General features: G+C 40.2%; 1 protein-coding gene across 3 annotated transcripts in view; it reads right to left on the reverse strand.

Annotated features, from left to right (window-relative positions):
* The window catches only part of LOC112248065 (zinc finger protein 271), a 34,289-nt gene extending 14,886 nt beyond the window's left edge, over positions 1 to 19,403 (reverse strand). Inside the window, exons 1-4 of one of the 3 annotated variants that reach the window (XM_042317205.1) lie at positions 19,284 to 19,403; positions 7,563 to 7,818; positions 6,461 to 7,410; positions 682 to 2,872 (exon numbers count right to left, since the gene is read on the reverse strand). In XM_042317205.1, coding sequence (XP_042173139.1) covers positions 791 to 2,872; positions 6,461 to 7,410; positions 7,563 to 7,812 — 3,282 coding nt within the window. In that variant the 5' untranslated portion in view covers positions 7,813 to 7,818; positions 19,284 to 19,403 and the 3' untranslated portion in view covers positions 682 to 790. Of the gene's footprint in view, positions 1 to 681; positions 2,873 to 6,460; positions 7,411 to 7,562; positions 7,819 to 18,734; positions 19,224 to 19,283 lie in introns of those variants that run through there. The other 2 variants (XM_042317204.1, XM_042317206.1) reach the window with 2 other exon arrangements.
* Between the last annotated feature and the right edge of the window lie 166 nt (positions 19,404 to 19,569).

Genomic DNA, 19,569 nt, shown 5'->3' on the forward strand with positions numbered 1-19,569 from the left:
GTTTAAACATTTCTAGCCTGAACTAGTGTTAACAGCTAACAGGGGATCCCACTCAGTTTTCACAACCAAACACCAGGAAATGGCCAAAGAACCAGCTCATCTGCTTTCACTCTGTGTTCACTATTACACGTTTAGTGTTTCCACATGAAATAAATAACAATCTTCAGAAATGACTGTCAAAGCAACACCTCGGGCTTTACAATGGTGGTGAAGCTTGGAGACATTTTGGGATTAAGTGGGTTAAAATCTCCCTAGAAGTGACACAGAGGGGCATTTTGGGATTAAGTGGGTTAAAATCTCCCTAGAAGTGACACAGAGGGGCATTTTGGGATTAAGTGGGTTAAAATCTCCCTAGAAGTGACAGAGGGGCATTTTGGGATTAAGTGGGTTAAAATCTTCCTAGAAGTGACAGAGGGACATTACAAAATGCTGAATTTTGGCAATTTAGCAAGTCTATTAGAGGTCGACGGATTATGATTCTTCAATGCCGATACCGATGATTTGAGGACCAAAAAAAGCTGAAACCAATTAATCGGCCGAGTTTTTATTTGACCGATCGATATATAGATGTGTGTGTGTATGTATTTTTTTTATTTTAAATTGGCCGATTAATCGGTATCGGCTTTTGTGTCCTCCAATATATATATATATATATGTGTAATGATGACAATTACAACAATACTGAATGAACAATCAACACTTTTAATTTGAACTGAATACATCAAATCAATCTAGTCTCAAATAACATGAGAACAACATGTTAAAAGGAACCACCAGCTTTCATGGGTCTTCAATAATCCCAGTTAAGAAGTTTTAGGTTGTAGTGCAGGAAGCAGAGCTTGTCTGCCTGGTCCCCTGTCAGTCTGCTCCTCCACTTATCATAAATGTTCCCCACCTCACTGAACACTCTCTCGCTTGGAACCGAAGAAGATGGAGGACAGAGAAACTTCTTCGCCAGTGGAGCGAGTGATTGAAATCTGTCCTCGTTCTGCTTCCACCACTCCAAAGGCAAGCCGCTCTTTCTGTCAATGACAGGCTCTGTGAGGTAACGCTCAAACTCAATGTCAAAACTGCACTGGACTTCAGCCATGCCCAGTTGGCTTCCAAGGATTCTAGCGTAGAGGCTGTCCACCAGACTGGGTGGCTGATCTACCTGGACTCTTTGCCTTTTTGCACCTGGATCTGTGTCCTCTTCACTCGTCCTTTCTGCTGTGGCTCTGGGATTTGGTTTCCTTAGTAGGTCAGACTCCTCCTTCAGCCACTCTTTTGCTTTCTCCAGTGCTGTCCCTGAGGTGAAGGCATAGCTCTTGTAACGTGGATCCAGGACAGTCGCCAGCACCAGGCACTTTGTCTCCTCGGCCTTGGAGAACCGCCTTGTCAGACTGTCCAACATGGTCTTCCGTAAAGTGTTGATGCCTTGAGTAGAAGAACCCTCCTGCTGCAGCATCAGCTTCAGCACCGACACACTGGGGATGATGCATGCTGCTGTAGAGTTGGAGTGGCTCATCTCCACGGTCACCTCCTCCATAGGTGCCAGAGTCTCAATTAGGTTAGAGACAATGTCCCACTGTGTAGCAGACAAACCGCCGATGTGTCCGTATTCACCTGCATACGCATTCAGTGCACGCCTCTGTTCAAACATCCTCTGCAACATGTGTAGTGTTGAGTTCCAGCGAGTTTGAACTGCTTGGATGATGCTGTGTTTGGGAAGGCCAAGCTCTTCCTGAATGGCCCTCAGCCTCTGTTTGGCCAGTACAGAGTGGTCAAAGTGAGTTGCACAGCTCTTCAACATGGCAATAATGTTTAGCACAGCTCTCTGACTGGATAGGCCATCATTGATTACAAGCTGTAGGGTGTGTGCACTGCAGCTGAAGTCTGGGAGCTCTGCCAGTCTCACACCTTTCATCATGTTTGCCCCACTGTCTCTGAGGACCAGCACTACACGTTCTGTGTGGATGTCCCAGTATTCCAACGTGGTCAAAAACATCTCTCTGAGGTAGTTTCCTGCGTGTGATCCAGTCATAGTCTTGACATTCAGCACAACCTGCTTTCTTGTCCAGACATCGTCAATGAAATGTCCAGTAAGGTTCCTCAGGGACTCTGTAGTGCCCGACCAGCAGTCAGTTGTGAATGCCATGTGTGGAGCGTTCCCTGGTGCCACCAGATTCTTCACTTTCATCACAACTCTTTCATGTGTTTTATCTAGCATTTCTGTGCGAAAGAATGTTTCATCTTTGATCCTGTACAGGGGTTCAGCAAGAGTAATCAGCCGCTGAAAACCAACGTCAGACACCACTGTGAATGGCTGGTTGTCAGTGGCAATCATCTCAATAATTGCTTCATCCATCTTCTTGGCCCTTGGGTCTTTGTCCTGCCATTTTGGATCTTTGTCCTGCCATTTTGGGTCTTTGTCCTGCCATTTCGGGTCTTTTTCCTGCCATTTCGGGTCTTTGTCCTGCCATTTCGGGTCTTTGTCCTGCCATTTCGGGTCTTTGTCCTGCCATTTCGGGTCTATGTCCTGCCATTTTGGGTCTTTGTCCTGCCATTTTGGGTCTTTGTCCTGCCATTTTGGGTCTTTGTCCTGCCATTTTGCTTGTTTATTAAACAGTTGCAAGAGTGTAGCCTGCGATGTCTGTGACGTGTCTGTATCACTTTTTCCTTGTGAAGAATTTGCGTTTGCTTTTTTCATCATTGCTTCCTTATGGGCGTTTGGGTGGATGTTCTTAAGGTGATTCCACAGGTTGGTGGTATTTTTGGATTTAGCCATTGCTGACCCCATGCTTATATCTTTATCACAAATAAGACACCTTGCTTTCCCTGGTGCCAATTCAATGTAATGGTCCCACACTGGTGCTCTGCTTTTCTCTGCCATCTGTAAAATTAATATCACACACACAGACACACACAAACACCTCTCTGAAGTGACAAGGATACAGAAGTCTGCTTAGGAGACACAAATACTCTCAACTGTTTGACTAATAAAGATTGAGTTTAAGTTACCTGTGATGAATGTTGAAAACAAAAACTGTAATTTCTATATGCAGGAAATCCTATTTTAATAATGGGCATGGTAAGAACCGACGACCAAAGTGTGAGTCATAATTCCCATGACACCTTCCAGCAAAATCTGAAAAGCGGTTCCTTCATTCATTCATTCCATAGGATGTTTTTAGATCGAATTCAAATAAGGTCTGTGTTTCCTGTAGGATTACACCACCTTCACAATTTGATCACTGTGCAGATATCCATAGGACAAGGTAACTCTGATCAATATCGACTAAATATAAGCCGAAGATAAATATTTTTTTAGTAGAGTGGATTTATTGAAAATATGTTGACAAACGTTACCGTATCCTAGTGAGATTTACACGGGTATCAAAAACACAGAGACGTTCTCTATGAGGTCATAATGATAGTAACATTCTCTATGGGGTCAGACCAACATGATGAGGTCATAATGATAGTAACATTCTCTATGGAAGACATGAACGGTAAAATAACGAAGGAACCCCTTTCAAGTTCAGCCGTAACTTATTATAGGAATTATGACACGTCAACTTTTTCTCTCTATACCATTTGTATTTCATATACCTTTGACTATTGGATGTTCTAATAGGCACTTTAGTATTGCCAGCCTAATCTCAGGAGTTGATAGGCTTGAAATCATAAACAGCGCTGTGCTTCAAGCATTGCGAAGAGCTGCTGGCAAACGCAGGAAAGTGCTGTTTGAATGAATGCTTACGAGCCTTCTGCTGCCTGCCACCACTCAGTCAGACTGCTCTATCAAATATCAAATTGTAGACTTAATTATAATATAATATTAACACAGAAATACGAGCCTTTGGTCATTAATAGGGTCAAATCCGGAAACTATAATTTCGAAGACAAAATGTTTATTCTTTCAATGAAATACGGAACCGTTCTGTATTTTATCTAACGGGTGGCATCCCTAAGTCTAAATATTGCTGTTACATTGCACAACCTTCAATGTTATGTCATAATTATGTTCGCAACGAGCCAGGCGGCCCACTCTGTTGTATATACCCTGACTCTGCGTGCAATGAACGCAAGAGAAGTGACACAAGTTTAATATTGATATTTTGCTAGTTTAATATTAATATTTCCCTAGTTTAATATTAATATTTCCCTAGTTTAATATTTCCCTAGTTTAATATTGATATTTCCCTAGTTTAATATTGATATTTCCCTAGTTTAATATTTCCCTAGTTTAATATTGATATTTCCCTAGTTTAATATTTCCCTAGTTTAATATTAATATTTCCTAAGTTTAATATTGATATTTCCCTAGTTTAATATCGATATTTCCCTAGTTTAATATTAATATTTCCCTAGTTTAATATTGATATTTCCCTAGTTTAATATTGATATTTCCCTAGTTTAATATTGATATTTCCCTAGTTTAATATTGATATTTCCCTAGTTTAATATTGATATTTCCCTAGTTTAATATTTCCCTAGTTTAATATTTCCCTAGTTTAATATTGATATTTCCCTAGTTTAATATTGATATTTCACAACTTTAATATTATTTCCCTAGTTTATTATTTCCCTAGTTTAATATTGATATTTCCCTAGTTTAATATTTCCCTAGTTTAATATTGATATTTCCCTAGTTTAATATTGATATTTCCCTAGTTTAATATTGATATTTCCCTAGTTTAATATTGATATTTCCCTAGTTTAATATTTCCCTAGTTTAATATTGATATTTCCCTAGTTTAATATTGATATTTCACAACTTTAATATTATTATTTCCCTAGTTAATTATTTCCCTAGTTTAATATCGATATTTCCCTACTTTAATATTAATATTTCCATAGTTTAATGTTGATATTTCGCTAGTTTAATATCGATATTTCCCTACTTTAATATTAATATTTCCATAGTTTAATGTTGATTTTTCGCTAGTTTAATATTGATATTTCCCTAGTTTAATATCGATATTTCCCTAGTTTAATATTGATATTTCCCTAGTTTAATATTGATATTTCACAACTTTAATATTATTTCCCTAGTTTATTATTTCCCTAGTTTAATATTGATATTTCCCTAGTTTATTATTTCCCTAGTTTAATATTGATATTTCCCTAGTTTAATATCGATATTTCCCTACTTTAATATTAATATTTCCATAGTTTAATGTTGATATTTCGCTAGTTTAATATTGATATTTCCCTCGTTTAATATTGATCAAATCAAATCAAATTTTATTTGTCACATACACATGGTTAGCAGATGTTAATGCGAGTGTAGCGAAATGCTTGTGCTTCTAGTTCCGACAATGCAGTAATAACGAGCAAGTAATCTAACTAACAATTCCAAAAAAACTACTGTCATACACAGTGTAAGGGGATAAAGAATATGTACATAAGGATATTGAATAGTGATGGTACAGAGCAGCATAGGCAAGATACAGTAGATGATATCGATACAGTATATACATATGAGATAAGTATGTAAACCAAGTGGCATAGTTAAAGTGGCTAGTGATACATGTATTACATAAGGATGCAGTCGATGATATAGAGTACAGTATCAACGTATGCATATGAGATGAACAATGTAGGGTAAGTAACATTATATAATATATTATATATATATTTCCCTCGTTTAATATTGCCTGCTAACATTAATTTATTTTAACTAAATATGCAGGTTTAAGAAACATATATACTTTGTATTGATTTTAAGAAAGGCATTGATGTTTATGGTGAGGTACATTGATGTTTATGGTGAGGTACATTGATGTTTATGGTGAGGTACATTCGTGCAACAATTGTGCTTTTATTAAATCATCACCTGCTTGGTGAGGTAGGCTGTGATTCGATGATAAATTAAAAGGCACCGCATCGATTATATGCAACGCAGGACAAGCTAGATAAACTAGTAATATCATCAACCATGTGTAGTTAACTAGTGATTATGTGAAGATTTATTGTTTTTTATAAGATAAGTTTAATGCTAGCTGGCAACTTACCTTGGCTCCTACTGCACTCGCGTACCAGGTGGTCAAGCCTGCCACGCAGTTTCCTCATGGAATGCAATGTAATGTCCAAAAAATGCCGATGACCAATTGTTATGAAAACTTGAAAAATCGTCCCTAATTAAAACTCGGCCACGCCTTTAGTATTTATATTAAAAACCGGATTTATTGATTTCACAATGGCCTATATTAAAGGGCATCTCATTGAACATGTATTTTTATATTGGATAATAATAGTAATAATGGAACGACCCTGACATTTTAACTGGTGATATTTTAGGGACGATAACCAAGTGACACTCATCCCACACGGAGAGCAGTGGTAAGGTTTCTCGCCTGTGTGTATTCTCTGATGATTATTTAGGTATCCTTCCCAATGGAATCTCTTTCCACACTGTTCACAGCTGTACGGTTTCTCCCGTGTGTATCCTTTGGTGGTTATTTAGATGTCCTACCTGATGGAAACTCTTCCCATACTGATCACAGCGGTATGGCTTCTCTCCGGTGTGATATTTCTGGTGTTCACTTAGCCGTCCTGCCCGACTAAAGCTCTTTCCACATTGGGAGCAGTGGTAGGGCTTCTCGCCACTGTGTACTCTCTGATGTGTCTTTAGGTCTCCTGCTTGATTGAAGCTTTTACCGCATTGGGAACTGTGGTGGGGCTTCTCTCCACTGTGTATTCTCTGATGACTCTGAAGGCATCCTTCCAACTTCCAACTCTTCCTACAATGAGAGCATTGGTAAGGCTTCTCTTTGTGCATTAGCTGGTGCCTCTTCAGATTAGATGACAGACTGAAACCCTTCCCACACGGAGAGCAGTGAAAAAGATTGTCTCCTGTGTGAGTTTGTTGGTGTGCCTTTAAATGTGATAACTGATTGAAACTCTTCCCGCATTCAGAACATTGATGAGGCTTCTCTCCTGTGTGTATTCTCCGATGTTTATTACGATTTCCTTCATCACTGAAACTCTTCCCACATTGGGCGCAATGGAAAGGCTTCTCCCCTGTGTGTATTTTATGGTGTCTCTTCAAATGTAATGACGAATCAAAAGTCTTCCCACACTGGGAGCAGTGGAAAGGCTTCTTTCCTGTGTGAGTAAGCTGGTGCGTCTTCAAGGTGCGTGGGGTCTGAAATCTCTTGCCACATTGACCACACATGTAAGGCTTCTTTGTTTTGAGAGTCTGTTTGTGTTGTATGAGTTGAGTTGGGCAAATAAAGCTGCCTCTGCAATCTGAGCAGGGTCTTGGCCTACAAGTGTGCCTTCTCAACTCCTCTGGCTCATAGAAACTAGTGAAGCAGTCCATGCAGTGATGTTTCTGTCTTGAGTTCCTCCGTCTGTGTTGTTTATGGTTTCCTGATGCTGTGGAACTGGGCTCACTGTCTGAACCTGGGTTGTAGCTCTCTCCTGTGGGAATATGGACATATATGAGGTTAGAATCAGAAAGGAAACATTGAAAGGGGCTTTAAAATACTTTTGATGCAAGCAGAAGCCCTACAATGGTTTGGGAATCTCCTGAAGCCACCAAGTCACCAACTTCTCTCCACACCTGAACTTACCTGGGTCAGTGATACTATCTACTGCTGCCTCCTCCTCCTCCTCTAGGTCTGGAGCAGACACTTCCCTGTTCTCCACCTCCTCTTTGATTCCTCTCTCCTCCTCCTCCTCTTTGACAATCACATTGAGTTCCAGTGTTTGACTGCAGTCCTCCAGCTTCACTGAGACCATCTCTGGACCCTGCTGTGAACTTCTCTGGGCAGGAATACCACAGCCAGAACCTGGGGACTCTGTGGACTTGAGTTCAGACATGGAAGGCTAGAGATGGATCCAAAAGAGGAAGCACAACAAGTGAAAGGTGAGTTTCACTAAATGATAAAGGGATATAATGCACTAGGAATCCCTGCTAATAAAATGGAACTAGCTAGCTCACGTTGCTATGGCAACGACAGCAATGTGGAGGAATTATTTGGGTTATCTTTAGCTTACTGACCAGCCCTTAAATCATGAATCTCAGTTCCAGTACATTACACAGAACAGTCATTGACCCCATGACGGAGGTTTTTGAAGATAATCTTCTCCTCGGGGTCAAACAGTGACAAGGGTCTGTAGAGTTCAGTTCCGACAACATCGATTTCTTAAAAATGTAACATGGTAAATGCTTGTACCTCTGTCTGTCCTGTGTAGTTGTGGTAAATGCTTGTACCTCGGTCTGTCCTGTGTAGTTGTGGTAAATGCTTGTACCTCGGTCTGTCCTGTGTAGTTGTGGTAAATGCTTGTACCTCTGTCTGTCCTGTGTAGTTGTGGTAAATGCTTGTACCTCTGTCTGTCCTGTGTAGTTGTGGTAAATGCTTGTACCTCGGTCTGTCCTGTGTAGTTGTGGTAAATGCTTGTACCTGTCTGTCTGTCCTGTGTAGTTGTGGTAAATGCTTGTACCTGTCTGTCTGTCCTGTGTAGTTGTGGTAAATGCTTGTACCTCGGTCTGTCCTGTGTAGTTGTGGTAAATGCTTACTGTTATGGATACAAGTATCCTGTGTGTGTTTCTTTTCTCTCCTTCTCCCCTCACAGGTGAAAATCATCACTCCCCAATCAGTCAACAATCAATCATCAATCAGAAGACACACCTCCTCCTGTTTCCTACCCTATCACAGTTCCTTTCCCTTGGTTTAAAAACCCCATCAGTTGTTTACTCTAGAGCTCAATTCTCTCTGTAAATGCCATGTCTGTAGGTCTCTGTGTTTCACTCTCGCTTTGTGTCTTAACCTCTCTTTTGTTTGAGCACCTCCAAATCACTTTGTCATCTCCTGTGAGTATTGTTTTTGGTTATGGTGTTTGTTTGTTGCTGGTGGGAAAAGGGGGAAATCAAGACAAGTCGCCCATGGGCATACACTACCCGTAGGTGAACTTTGTTAAATACACTAGTTAGAACTGGGCGGACCACCCACTGTATTTTTGGTTAGTTAGTTAGCTGTTGTTAAAGTAGGCTAGTCTAGCTTAGGGGTGTTTTTGTATATTTATTGTTTCTTTCCTTGGGTCCAGCTCAGCACCTTTTCCTGCTCCCCCCCCCATTACCGTGTGTTTATAAATAAACCTGGAGTTTGACGGTAGATTTCTGTTGTCGTGGTTATTTCGTTCACACTTTTACTTTGTCACAATAATAATTTGCATGAGTTATGTTACGGGTCTCATTACCATCCCCCTAGACTGTCGGGCCAAAAGGGATTCGTAACACTTACCATGTACCTCTGTCTGTCCTGTGTAGTTGCCTGCCTTTGTCTGCTGAAATCCATTATTTTTTACTACATAAGACAGAGGTACAACATAAGGTGAAATGTAACCTGTCTGTCTAACAGACTATGTATGTATAGGTACTATCTTGTGTGTAATACATGTCATTTTGAATAGAATGGATCGGCTCTATGTTGACATTAAAAGCTCTTTCTACCTTCTTGAGAAGTCCCTGATTTATATTGGTACAATAATATGACATTCCATTCCATTAATCTTCTAACTCAAATCTTCTGACATAAGAACAGTCCCAAAACAAATGGTCAAGAGTCTCTGGGTCACAACCACAAAATAGACATTTGTTATCAATAGCTATTTTAAATCTGTGTATACTAAAGGTCTTTACAGGGTAGATTCTATGAATGAGTTTGTATGATACTACTTTCACCTTATTAGATACACAATATTTACCAGACAACGAAACCTTGCTCCAGTTCGCTTGTCTTAGGGCTGCACTCCAGTTCGCTTGTCTTAGGGCTGCACTCCAGTTCGCTTGTCTTAGGGCTGCACTCCAGTTCGCTTGTCTTAGGGCTGCACTCCAGTTTGCTTGTCTTAGGGCTGCACTCCAGTACATTTTAGCAGAGGGAATAGTAACATATTGACATAGTTTCCTTATATGGGGCGGCAGGGTAGCCTAGTGGTTAGAGCGTTGGACTAGTAACCGGAACAAGGCAGTTAACCCACAGTTCCTAGGCCATCATTGAAAATAAGAATTTGTTCTTAACTGACTTGCCTAGTTAAATAAAGGTATAAATAAATATTCATGTTATTACATTTATAGGTCTTCTCATTGTATTCAGGCTACAAAACCCTCAACAGTTGCACTTGGAGTGTTGTTATATTCTCCTAAAAGAAGAATAGCACCTTTAGGGACAGCTCTAGCAACAATTTGATACTCTTCGGGAGTGAATGTAACATTGTGTGTTCTCATAAATTCTGGATAATCATATCATTGTCCATCATTATTCAATAATAATGGATTAGAAACCCGGGGCCTAAAAACTAAGGTGCCATTGTATGCTGATTCCTGTTTTCTTTTAAAACCACAATTGGAGTCTCTCCACGGCCTCTTAGAGGATCTAGATACTTCTGCTATCCTCTCTGGATTAAAACCAAATTATGCACTATATTACGTATTGGATCACTAAAAAATGCACATTTTACATTACCATGTAGTTTACCAATTAAATGGAGATGTAGACATACTCGGTATACAAATCCCAAAGGAAAGAAATGATCTCACTCCAATAAATTTTTATAGAAATTTAGCAAAAATAGATAAGATCTTGCTACCATGGAAAGGAAAATACCTGTCTATTTGTGGAAAAATCACCCTGATTAACTCCTTAGTTATATCACACTTTACCTATTTGCTTATGGTTTTGCCTACACCTAGTGACCTGCTTTTTAAATTATATGAACAAAAAATATTAAATTTTATTTGGAACGGCAAGCCAGATAAAATTAAAAGGGCCCTATTTCTATAACGAATATGAATTCAGTGGGCAGAAATTATTAAATATTAAAGCATTAGACCTCTCACTAAAGGCATCAGTCATACAAAAATTATACTTAAATCCAAACTGGTTCTCTTGTAAATTGGTAGGAATGTTTCATCCTATATTCAAGAAGGGCTTTTTTCCCTTTATTCAGATTACACCTGCTCACTTTCGGTTGTTTGAAAAGGAAATCATCTCCAAAATATCTATTTTTTTTAAACAAGCCTTAAAGTTGGTTGCAATTTCAGTTTAATCCACCTGAAAGAACGGAACAAATAGTACAACAAATATTGTGGTTAAATTCAAATATACTAATTGATAAAAAAAACTATTTATCGAATATTTTTTTTTCAAAGGTATAAATTTAGTGAATGATATCATAAATAGGACTGGGGGAGTTATGTCACACATGCAGCTAACACAGACATATGGAAATGTCTGCTCTATCCAAAATTACAACCAATTAATTGCAGCATTACCACAGAAATGGAAGAGGCAAGTAGAAGGGGAAACAAGTAAGGAACTTGTATGTCGGCCCTGTATTAAAGAATAAATGGTTAAAGAAAAGTGTGATAAATAAAAACATACACCAATTTCATTTAAGGACCAAAAAACTGACAGCTGTGCCATATAAATGGCAAAATAGTTGGGAAGAGATTTTTGATGTTCCCATTCCATGGCACATGGTTTATGAATTGATACGCAAAACAACGCCGGATTCAAAACTTCAAATTTTTCAATATAAATTACAATACAAAATCCTTGCAACTAATAGAATGTTATATATATGGGGGATACAATCTTCCCAGCTCTGCAGATTCTGCTGTGAGGAGGCAGAGTCATTAGATCATTTATTTTGGTATTGTCCAAATGTAGCTCATTTTTGGTCACAGGTCCAGGAATGGCTGAAGAATTGCAACATTTGCCTAGAACTAATGCTACAGATAGCCATAGTCAATCAATCAATAATATAATAATTATTTTAGCAAAAATGTTTAATTTTAATTTACAATCTGAATGGAGCTGAAGGGTGGGACTGATGTTGAGAATAGGAAGGTTCAGCTGAAGGGTTTTGTGAAGCATGGAGCAGCACAGTTGACAAAATGGGATATGGCAAATAGAAATCTGAAATGGATGATGTTGCACAATCGAGAGACAGATGGGAGGGGTTGCATGGAGCTGAAGGGTGGGACTAATAACAAGATAAACAATGTAGGGCATAAGGGATCTGTAGAATGTATATAGGTTCGGAACTTTTGTGAAATAGCACAGTTACAAATAGAAATCAAACTGGATGGACATCAGAAATAGAGGAAGGACTAAAACAAACAAGCTACCTTATAGAGAACTATTGTAAAGTAGACTGTGTCTGTAGATCTGCTCATGTGTATATGACAAATACAATTTGATTTGATTTGACTAAAAACAAACAAGAGAACTATTGTAAAGTAGATGTGTATAAGATGTATGGATTGAAGGTAAAAGCAGAAGTGTTTATTAGTTTACTCCAATTGTGTATAAGGGGATTAGGGGAAGTGGGGCGGAAGGGGGGAATAATAATAAAGGTATATTCTTTTAAAAAGTATGTATGTCTATATAGGTATGTGTATGTATATATGCATGCGTGTATGGATATATATATTTACCCAAAAAAATACGGGGGATTGGAAATGATGCAGACAATTACATTGGAAACAACATTCTTTCCGCAATATTAAGCTGATCCACCCTCCAGAAAAACAATAATAAAGACTTGTTGTTGTATTTCATGTCTTTATTGTTCCAGATTGTATACCTATGTAGGGAAAATTGTGTTTGTACATGAGGTTCCAAGTTAGAAGTACTTGTTAATGAAAGTTTGCAAGCTTAATAGGGATTTTAACCAAATCAACGTTGCATTTTAGTAAGAATTCTAGACCACCAATCTGTTGGAATATTAAATTAGGGATGATATTCCAAATGCAACCCTTATTTCTTAAGTAGTTTTGTATCCATTTAATCTTAAATATTATATCAGAGGTTTTACAATCCAGAGTATTCAGCCCTCCCTCACCTTGGGTGCTACATTTAACCGCTTTTCTAAAATAATGAGCTTTATTCCTCCATATGAAGTTAAATCATTTTAGTATCAACCATTGTAGTTACTGACAGAGGAACATCCAAGGCTAAGGCAAGCCCCTAGTTCTACTCTTCATACCCCTGATAACTCCTTTGTCCCACCCCCCACACATGCGGTGACCTCACCCATTACAACCAGCATGTCCAGAGATACAACCTCTCTCATCATCACCCAGCGCCTGGGCTTACCTCCGCTGTACCCGCACCCCACCATACCCCTGTCTGCGCATTATGCCCTGAATATATTCTACCACGCCCAGAAACCTGCTCCTCTCATTCTCTGTCCCCAACGCTCTCGGCGACCAGTTTTGATAGCCTTTAGCCGCACCCTCATACTACTCCTTCTCTGTTCCGCGGGTGATGTGGAGGTAAACCCAGGCCCTGCATGTCCCCAGGCACCCTCATTTGCTCATTTCTGTGATCGAAAAAGCCTTGGTTTCATGCATGTCAACATCAGAAGCCTCCTCCCTAAGTTTGTTTTACTCACTGCTCTAGCACACTCTGCTAACCCTGATGTCCTTGCTGTGTCTGAATCCTGGCTCAGGAAGGCCACCAAAAATTCAGAGATTTCCATACCCAACTATAACATCTTCCGTCAAGATAGAACTGCCAAAGGGGGAGGAGTTGCAGTCTACTGCAGAGAGAGCCTGCAAAGTAATGTCATACTTTCCAGGTCCATACCCAAACAGTTCGAACTACTAATTTGGAAAATTACTCTCTCCAGAAATAAGTCTCTCACTGTTGCCGCCTGCTACCGACCCCCCTCAGCTCCCAGCTGTGCCCTGGACACCATTTGTGAATTGATCGCCCCCCATCTAGCCTCAGAGTTTGTTCTGTTAGGTGACCTAAACTGGGATATGCTTAACACCCCGTCAGTCCTACAATCTAAGCTAGATGCCCTCAATCTCACACAAATCATCAAGGAACCCACCAGGTACAACCCTAACTCTGTAAACAAGGGCACCCTCATAGACGTCATCCTGACCAACTGGCCCTCCAAATACACCTCCGCTGTCTTCAACCAGGATCTCAGCGATCACTGCCTCATTGCCTGTATCCGCTACGGAGCCGCAGTCAAACGACCACCCCTCATCACTGTCAAACGCTCCCTAAAACACTTCTGTGAGCAGGCCTTTCTAATCGACCTGGCCCGGGTATCCTGGAAGGACATTGACCTCATCCCGTCAGTTGAGGATGCCTGGTCATTCTTTAAAAGTAACTTCCTCACCATTTTAGATAAGCATGCTCCGTTCAAAAAATGCAAAACTAAGAACAGATACAGTCCTTGGTTCACCCCAGACCTGACTGCCCTCGACCAGCACAAAAACATCCTGTGGCGGACTGCAATAGCATCGAATAGTCCCCGTGATATGCAACTGTTCAGGGAAGTCCGGAACCAATACACGCAGTCAGTCAGGAAAGCTAAGGCCAGCTTCTTCAGGCAGAAGTTTGCATCCTGTAGATCCAACTCCAAAAAGTTCTGGGACACTGAAGTCCATGGAGAACAAGAGCACCTCCTCCCAGCTGCCCACTGCACTGAGGATAGGTAACACGGTCACCACCGATAAATCCATGATTATCGAAAACTTCAATAAGCATTTCTCAACGGCTGGCCATGCCTTCCGCCTGGCTACTCCAACCCCGGCCAACAGCTCCGCCCCCCGGCAGCTCCTCGCCCAAGCCTCTCCAGGTTCTCCTTTACCCAAATCCAGATAGCAGATGTTCTGAAAGAGCTGCAAAACCTGGACCCGCACAAATCAGCTGGGCTTGACAATCTGGACCCCCTATTTCTGAAACTATCCGCCGCCATTGTCGCAACCCCTATTACCAGCCTGTTCAACCTCTCTTTCATATCGTCTGAGATCCCCAAGGATTGGAAAGCTGCCGCAGTCATCCCCCTCTTCAAAGGGGGAGACACCCTGGACCCAAACTGTTACAGACCTATATCCATCCAGCCCTGCCTATCTAAGGTCTTCGAAAGCCAAGTCAACAAACAGGTCACTGACCATCTCGAATCCCACCGTACCTTCTCCGCTGTGCAATCTGGTTTCCGAGCCGGTCACGGGTGCACCTCAGCAACACTCAAGGTACTAAATTATATCATAACCGCCATCGATAAAAGACAGTACTGTGCAGCCGTCTTCATCGACCTTGCCAAGGCTTTCGACTCTGTCAATCACCATATTCTTATCGGCAGACTCAGTAGCCTCGGTTTTTCGGATGACTGACTTGCCTGGTTCACCAATTACTTTGCAGACAGAGCTCAGTGTGTCAAATCGGAGGGCATGCTGTCCGGTCCTCTGGCAGTCTCTATGGGGGTGCCACAGGGTTCAATTCTCGGGCCGACTCTTTTCTCTGTATATATCAATGATGTTGCTCTTGCTGCGGGCGATTCCCTGATCCACCTCTACGCAGACGACACCATTCTATATACTTTCGGCCCGTCATTGGACACTGTGCTATCTAACCTCCAAACAAGCTTCAATGCCATACAACACTCCTTCCGTGGCCTCCAACTGCTCTTAAACGCTAGTAAAACCAAATGCATGCTTTTCAACCGATCGCTGCCTGCACCCGCATGCCCGACTAGCATCACCACCCTGGATGGTTCCGACCTTGAATATGTGGACATCTATAAGTACCTAGGTGTCTGGCTAGACTGCAAACTCTCCTTCCAGACTCATATCAAACATCTCCAATCGAAAATCAAATCAAGAGTCGGCTTTCTATTCCGCAACAAAGCCTCCTTCACTCACGCCGCCAAGCTTACCCTAGTAAAACTGACTATCCTACCGATCCTCGACTTCGGCGATGTCATCTACAAAATGGCTTCCAACACTCTACTCAGCAAACTGGATGCAGTCTATCACAGTGCCATCCGTTTTGTCACTAAAGCACCTTATACCACCCACCACTGCGACTTGTATGCTCTGGTCGGCTGGCCCTCGCTACATATTCGTCGCCAGACCCACTGGCTCCAGGTCATCTACAAGTCCATGCTAGGTAAAGCTCCGCCTTATCTCAGTTCACTGGTCACGATGGCAACACCCATCCGTAGCACGCGCTCCAGCAGGTGTATCTCACTGATCATCCCTAAAGCCAACACCTCATTTGGCCGCCTTTCGTTCCAGTACTCTGCTGCCTGTGACTGGAACGAATTGCAAAAATCGCTGAAGTTGGAGACTTTTATCTCCCTCACCAACTTCAAACATCTGCTATCTGAGCAGCTAACCGATCGTTGCAGCTGTACATAGTCTATTGGTAAATAGCCCACCCATTTTCACCTACCTCATCCCCATACTGTTTTTATTGATTTACTTTTCTGCTCTTTTGCACACCAATATCTCTACCTGTACATGACCATCTGATCATTTATCACTCCAGTGTTAATCTGCAAAATTGTAATTATTCGCCTACCTCCTCATGCCTTTTGCACACATTGTATATAGACTCCCCCTTTGTTTTCTACTGTGTTATTGACTTGTTAATTGTTTATTCCATGTGTAACTCTGTGTTGTCTGCTCACACTGCTATGCTTTATCTTGGCCAGGTCGCAGTTGCAAATGAGAACTTGTTCTCAACTAGCCTACCTGGTTAAATAAAGGTGAAATAAAATAAAAAAATAAAAAAGGGAGGTATAAACTCATCTGGACCTTCAGACTGTGATAAAAGTACACACCCAGATAAAGATCTCTTAATAACCAGGAGTTAAATCTCTTTCCAATGTCCTCTACAAAAGGAGAGAAAATTAAGTCGGTCCTTTCTTTCTGATCTTTGCTAACTGTAATACCAAGATATGTGATCACAGCTTTTACAGGGATATTACATACGGAGTTTAAGTCACATCTTTTCCACAAAAATAATTCACATTTCCTGATATACAGAGATAAACCTGATACATGTGTGGAAGGCATTAATACACTCAACAGCTTTCCTGACTTCATTATGATCTTTATTTTGAAATGCTGGTGTCGTCAGCCAATTGGTCAATATTTTATCTCTTTGTCTTGTATCCGAATACCCCTAAAACTATCCTTATTTATACGAAGTGCCATAACTTGTGTGATCAATAAAAATAAGAAAGGAGAAAATTGGGCATCCTTGTTTAATTCCACGTCTAACATCGAATCTCTGTAAAGTTCCATGGGATCATTTAACAGAGCTGTTACTATTATTGTAAAATGTCTTAATTACATTTTGAAAATATTGACCAAAACCAAAAAATTGAAGAGTGTCAAAAATAAAATAATGTTCAACTGTATCAAATGCCTTGTAAAAGTCTACAAATAAAATAAAGTTATCTTCCATAATGTGCTCATTGTAGTCTATCAAGTCCAATACTAGTGGAATACTATACATGAAACAAATTCAATAATATCCTTCTGATAATATTGATAGAATTCACTGATTATGCCAGCATTCCCTGGAGATTTGTTCTCTTTTAACTTGCTGGTACATTTTTTAAATGTAATTGATAGAAATAATTTTGATCACAAGACTTTTGGAAGTCTTCATCTATACATGTTGCATAGTCTTTGACAGAGTCCTAGCAAGGCAGATATGTTGTTAGTAGGGCAGGCATGACTGGTATAAAGGTTACCATGAAATTCTGAAACATCTTTTGGGTTTTCATTTTCTTTGCCATCTATATTAAGCTCATGAAAATATTTCTTTCTTTCTAAATTGTAAAAGTATTTTGTATATTTTCCCCACCTTCCTCCAACCATCTCCTTCTCGATCTTACAAATGCCCCTTTTGCTCTCTCTTCATACATCCGGTCCATTTCTAGTTGTAAAGAGAATAACTGAGCCTTTCCCTCTTCATCAAGGTCCTCCATAGAGATTAGAGAAAGGATTTCCTTAATAAGTTTATCTTCCCTCAATCTTTTAAGTTCAGCAATTTCTTTACCTCTTCACATGGCTGTTTGTCTTATTTCACACTTCCTGAATTCCCAATATTTCCCATAAGACTTAAATAGTTGGGCTTTCTTCCAATTGTCTTGTATAATATCTTTGTCATCCATCTTGAAATTATCATCTTCCAACAGTCTACTATTGACTTTCCAATAACTCCGGTTCGGTTTAACTTCAGATCCATTAATATTTAAAGATGAGAATATAACTTTATGATCAGTAAGAATTGATGGTTCAATTGATACCTTCACTACAGAATTATCTAATGAATTAGAAATCAACCCGAAGTCAATTGTTGACTGTCTGGAAATGTCCTTGTTACTCCAAGTGAAGTCCTTTTTATCAGGACATTTAGATCTCCAAACATCGACTAATCCAATACATAGGTTATTAAACTCCGGATTAACAATGCTGGATCTGTTAGGAGGGGGATATCTGTCAATCATCACATTAGATAAAGATTTAAAATCTCCACCTAAGATAATTTCGATATCCTGAAATACACCTGTAACTCTATGAGTCTCTTCTTCAAATTCTTTAAATAATATCCCGTTGTTTTGTTTGTTGTTGGATGCATAAATATTCCCTGAATAAAAACATTTCACTGTTGAAATTCACTGTTAAAATGAACCAACGTCCAGAGTGGTGAGTCTTCCTACTGACGACCTCCCCTTTAAATGAACCTCTTAAAACTGCTCTACACCTGCAGAGTGGTGAGTCTTCCTACTGACAACCTCCCCTTTAAATGCACCTCTTAAAACTGCTACACCTGCAGAGTGGTTGTTGTCATATGATAACCAGATATTGTTATCACAATTGCATCTCAAACAGTGACATACACTCTTGGTCGTAAGGTAACAGGCCTGAGCTGGGGACTGGAGGGGCGCAAGTTGTGAGTATTGTGGTCCATACTCACCATATTTTCATCACCCATTGGAGTATTTTCCCCCCACAGTTACATTCTGAAGAGGAGTGCCCTCAACCACACCATCTTTTGTGGTTAACTGTCCATCTGACGATCTCCCCATTTCTTTCCTTTAGGTTCTGGAAGTCTCCATGTGAGTTCTACAAGCTAGCCAGATAAGCTTGCTAGCTCAAAAACTATCTAGTAGTGTCGAAAACTTAGTTTTAGAGGTGGAAAACTTGCAGAAAGTAATCAATTACTTTGGTAAACAAACTAAACCACATTCATTCGGGGTTTATCACCATAGAAATGAACTACCAAATGGTCATATTTGGGTAAAGAAATCCAATAATTCCTTCAACTACCAAAACAAATGATCTGCACTGACCGCCATCTTGCGCGCCCACAGCGTGTTTCCTAAAGGCTAGTTAGCAAGCTAGCTAGATCAATAGACTAATCGATGTTGATCGGGTGAGCGTGGACAAATAATCCGAATTTTAAATCGTGTTTGTTGTATTTGGAAACGTCATAGAAAATGATTAAAAAACAGTTTGATTTTACCTTCACACTTGATTTTGAAAGTTGCCCGCTGCTGCTGCTGTTGTTGTTTGCCCTGTTTTAACAGAACGAGATATGCGCTGTTCCCGCGAGAATACAGATCTGTGCGCTCTAGACCGTCGTGGCTGCGCATATTGCGCAAATTCATTTAAATCTTTCTTTCTGAATAAGATTTTATATTTTATTTAACCTTTATTTAACTAGGGCAGGATAACATTATATTTTACTCAGTCATCTCAGATCATATGTGAATTGGCTTGGAGACCATTTTGGCAGTTAATCACGGTTC

Source organism: Oncorhynchus tshawytscha, unplaced genomic scaffold, assembly GCF_018296145.1.
Source record: "Oncorhynchus tshawytscha isolate Ot180627B unplaced genomic scaffold, Otsh_v2.0 Un_contig_1368_pilon_pilon, whole genome shotgun sequence".
Lineage (NCBI taxonomy): Eukaryota > Metazoa > Chordata > Actinopteri > Salmoniformes > Salmonidae > Oncorhynchus > Oncorhynchus tshawytscha.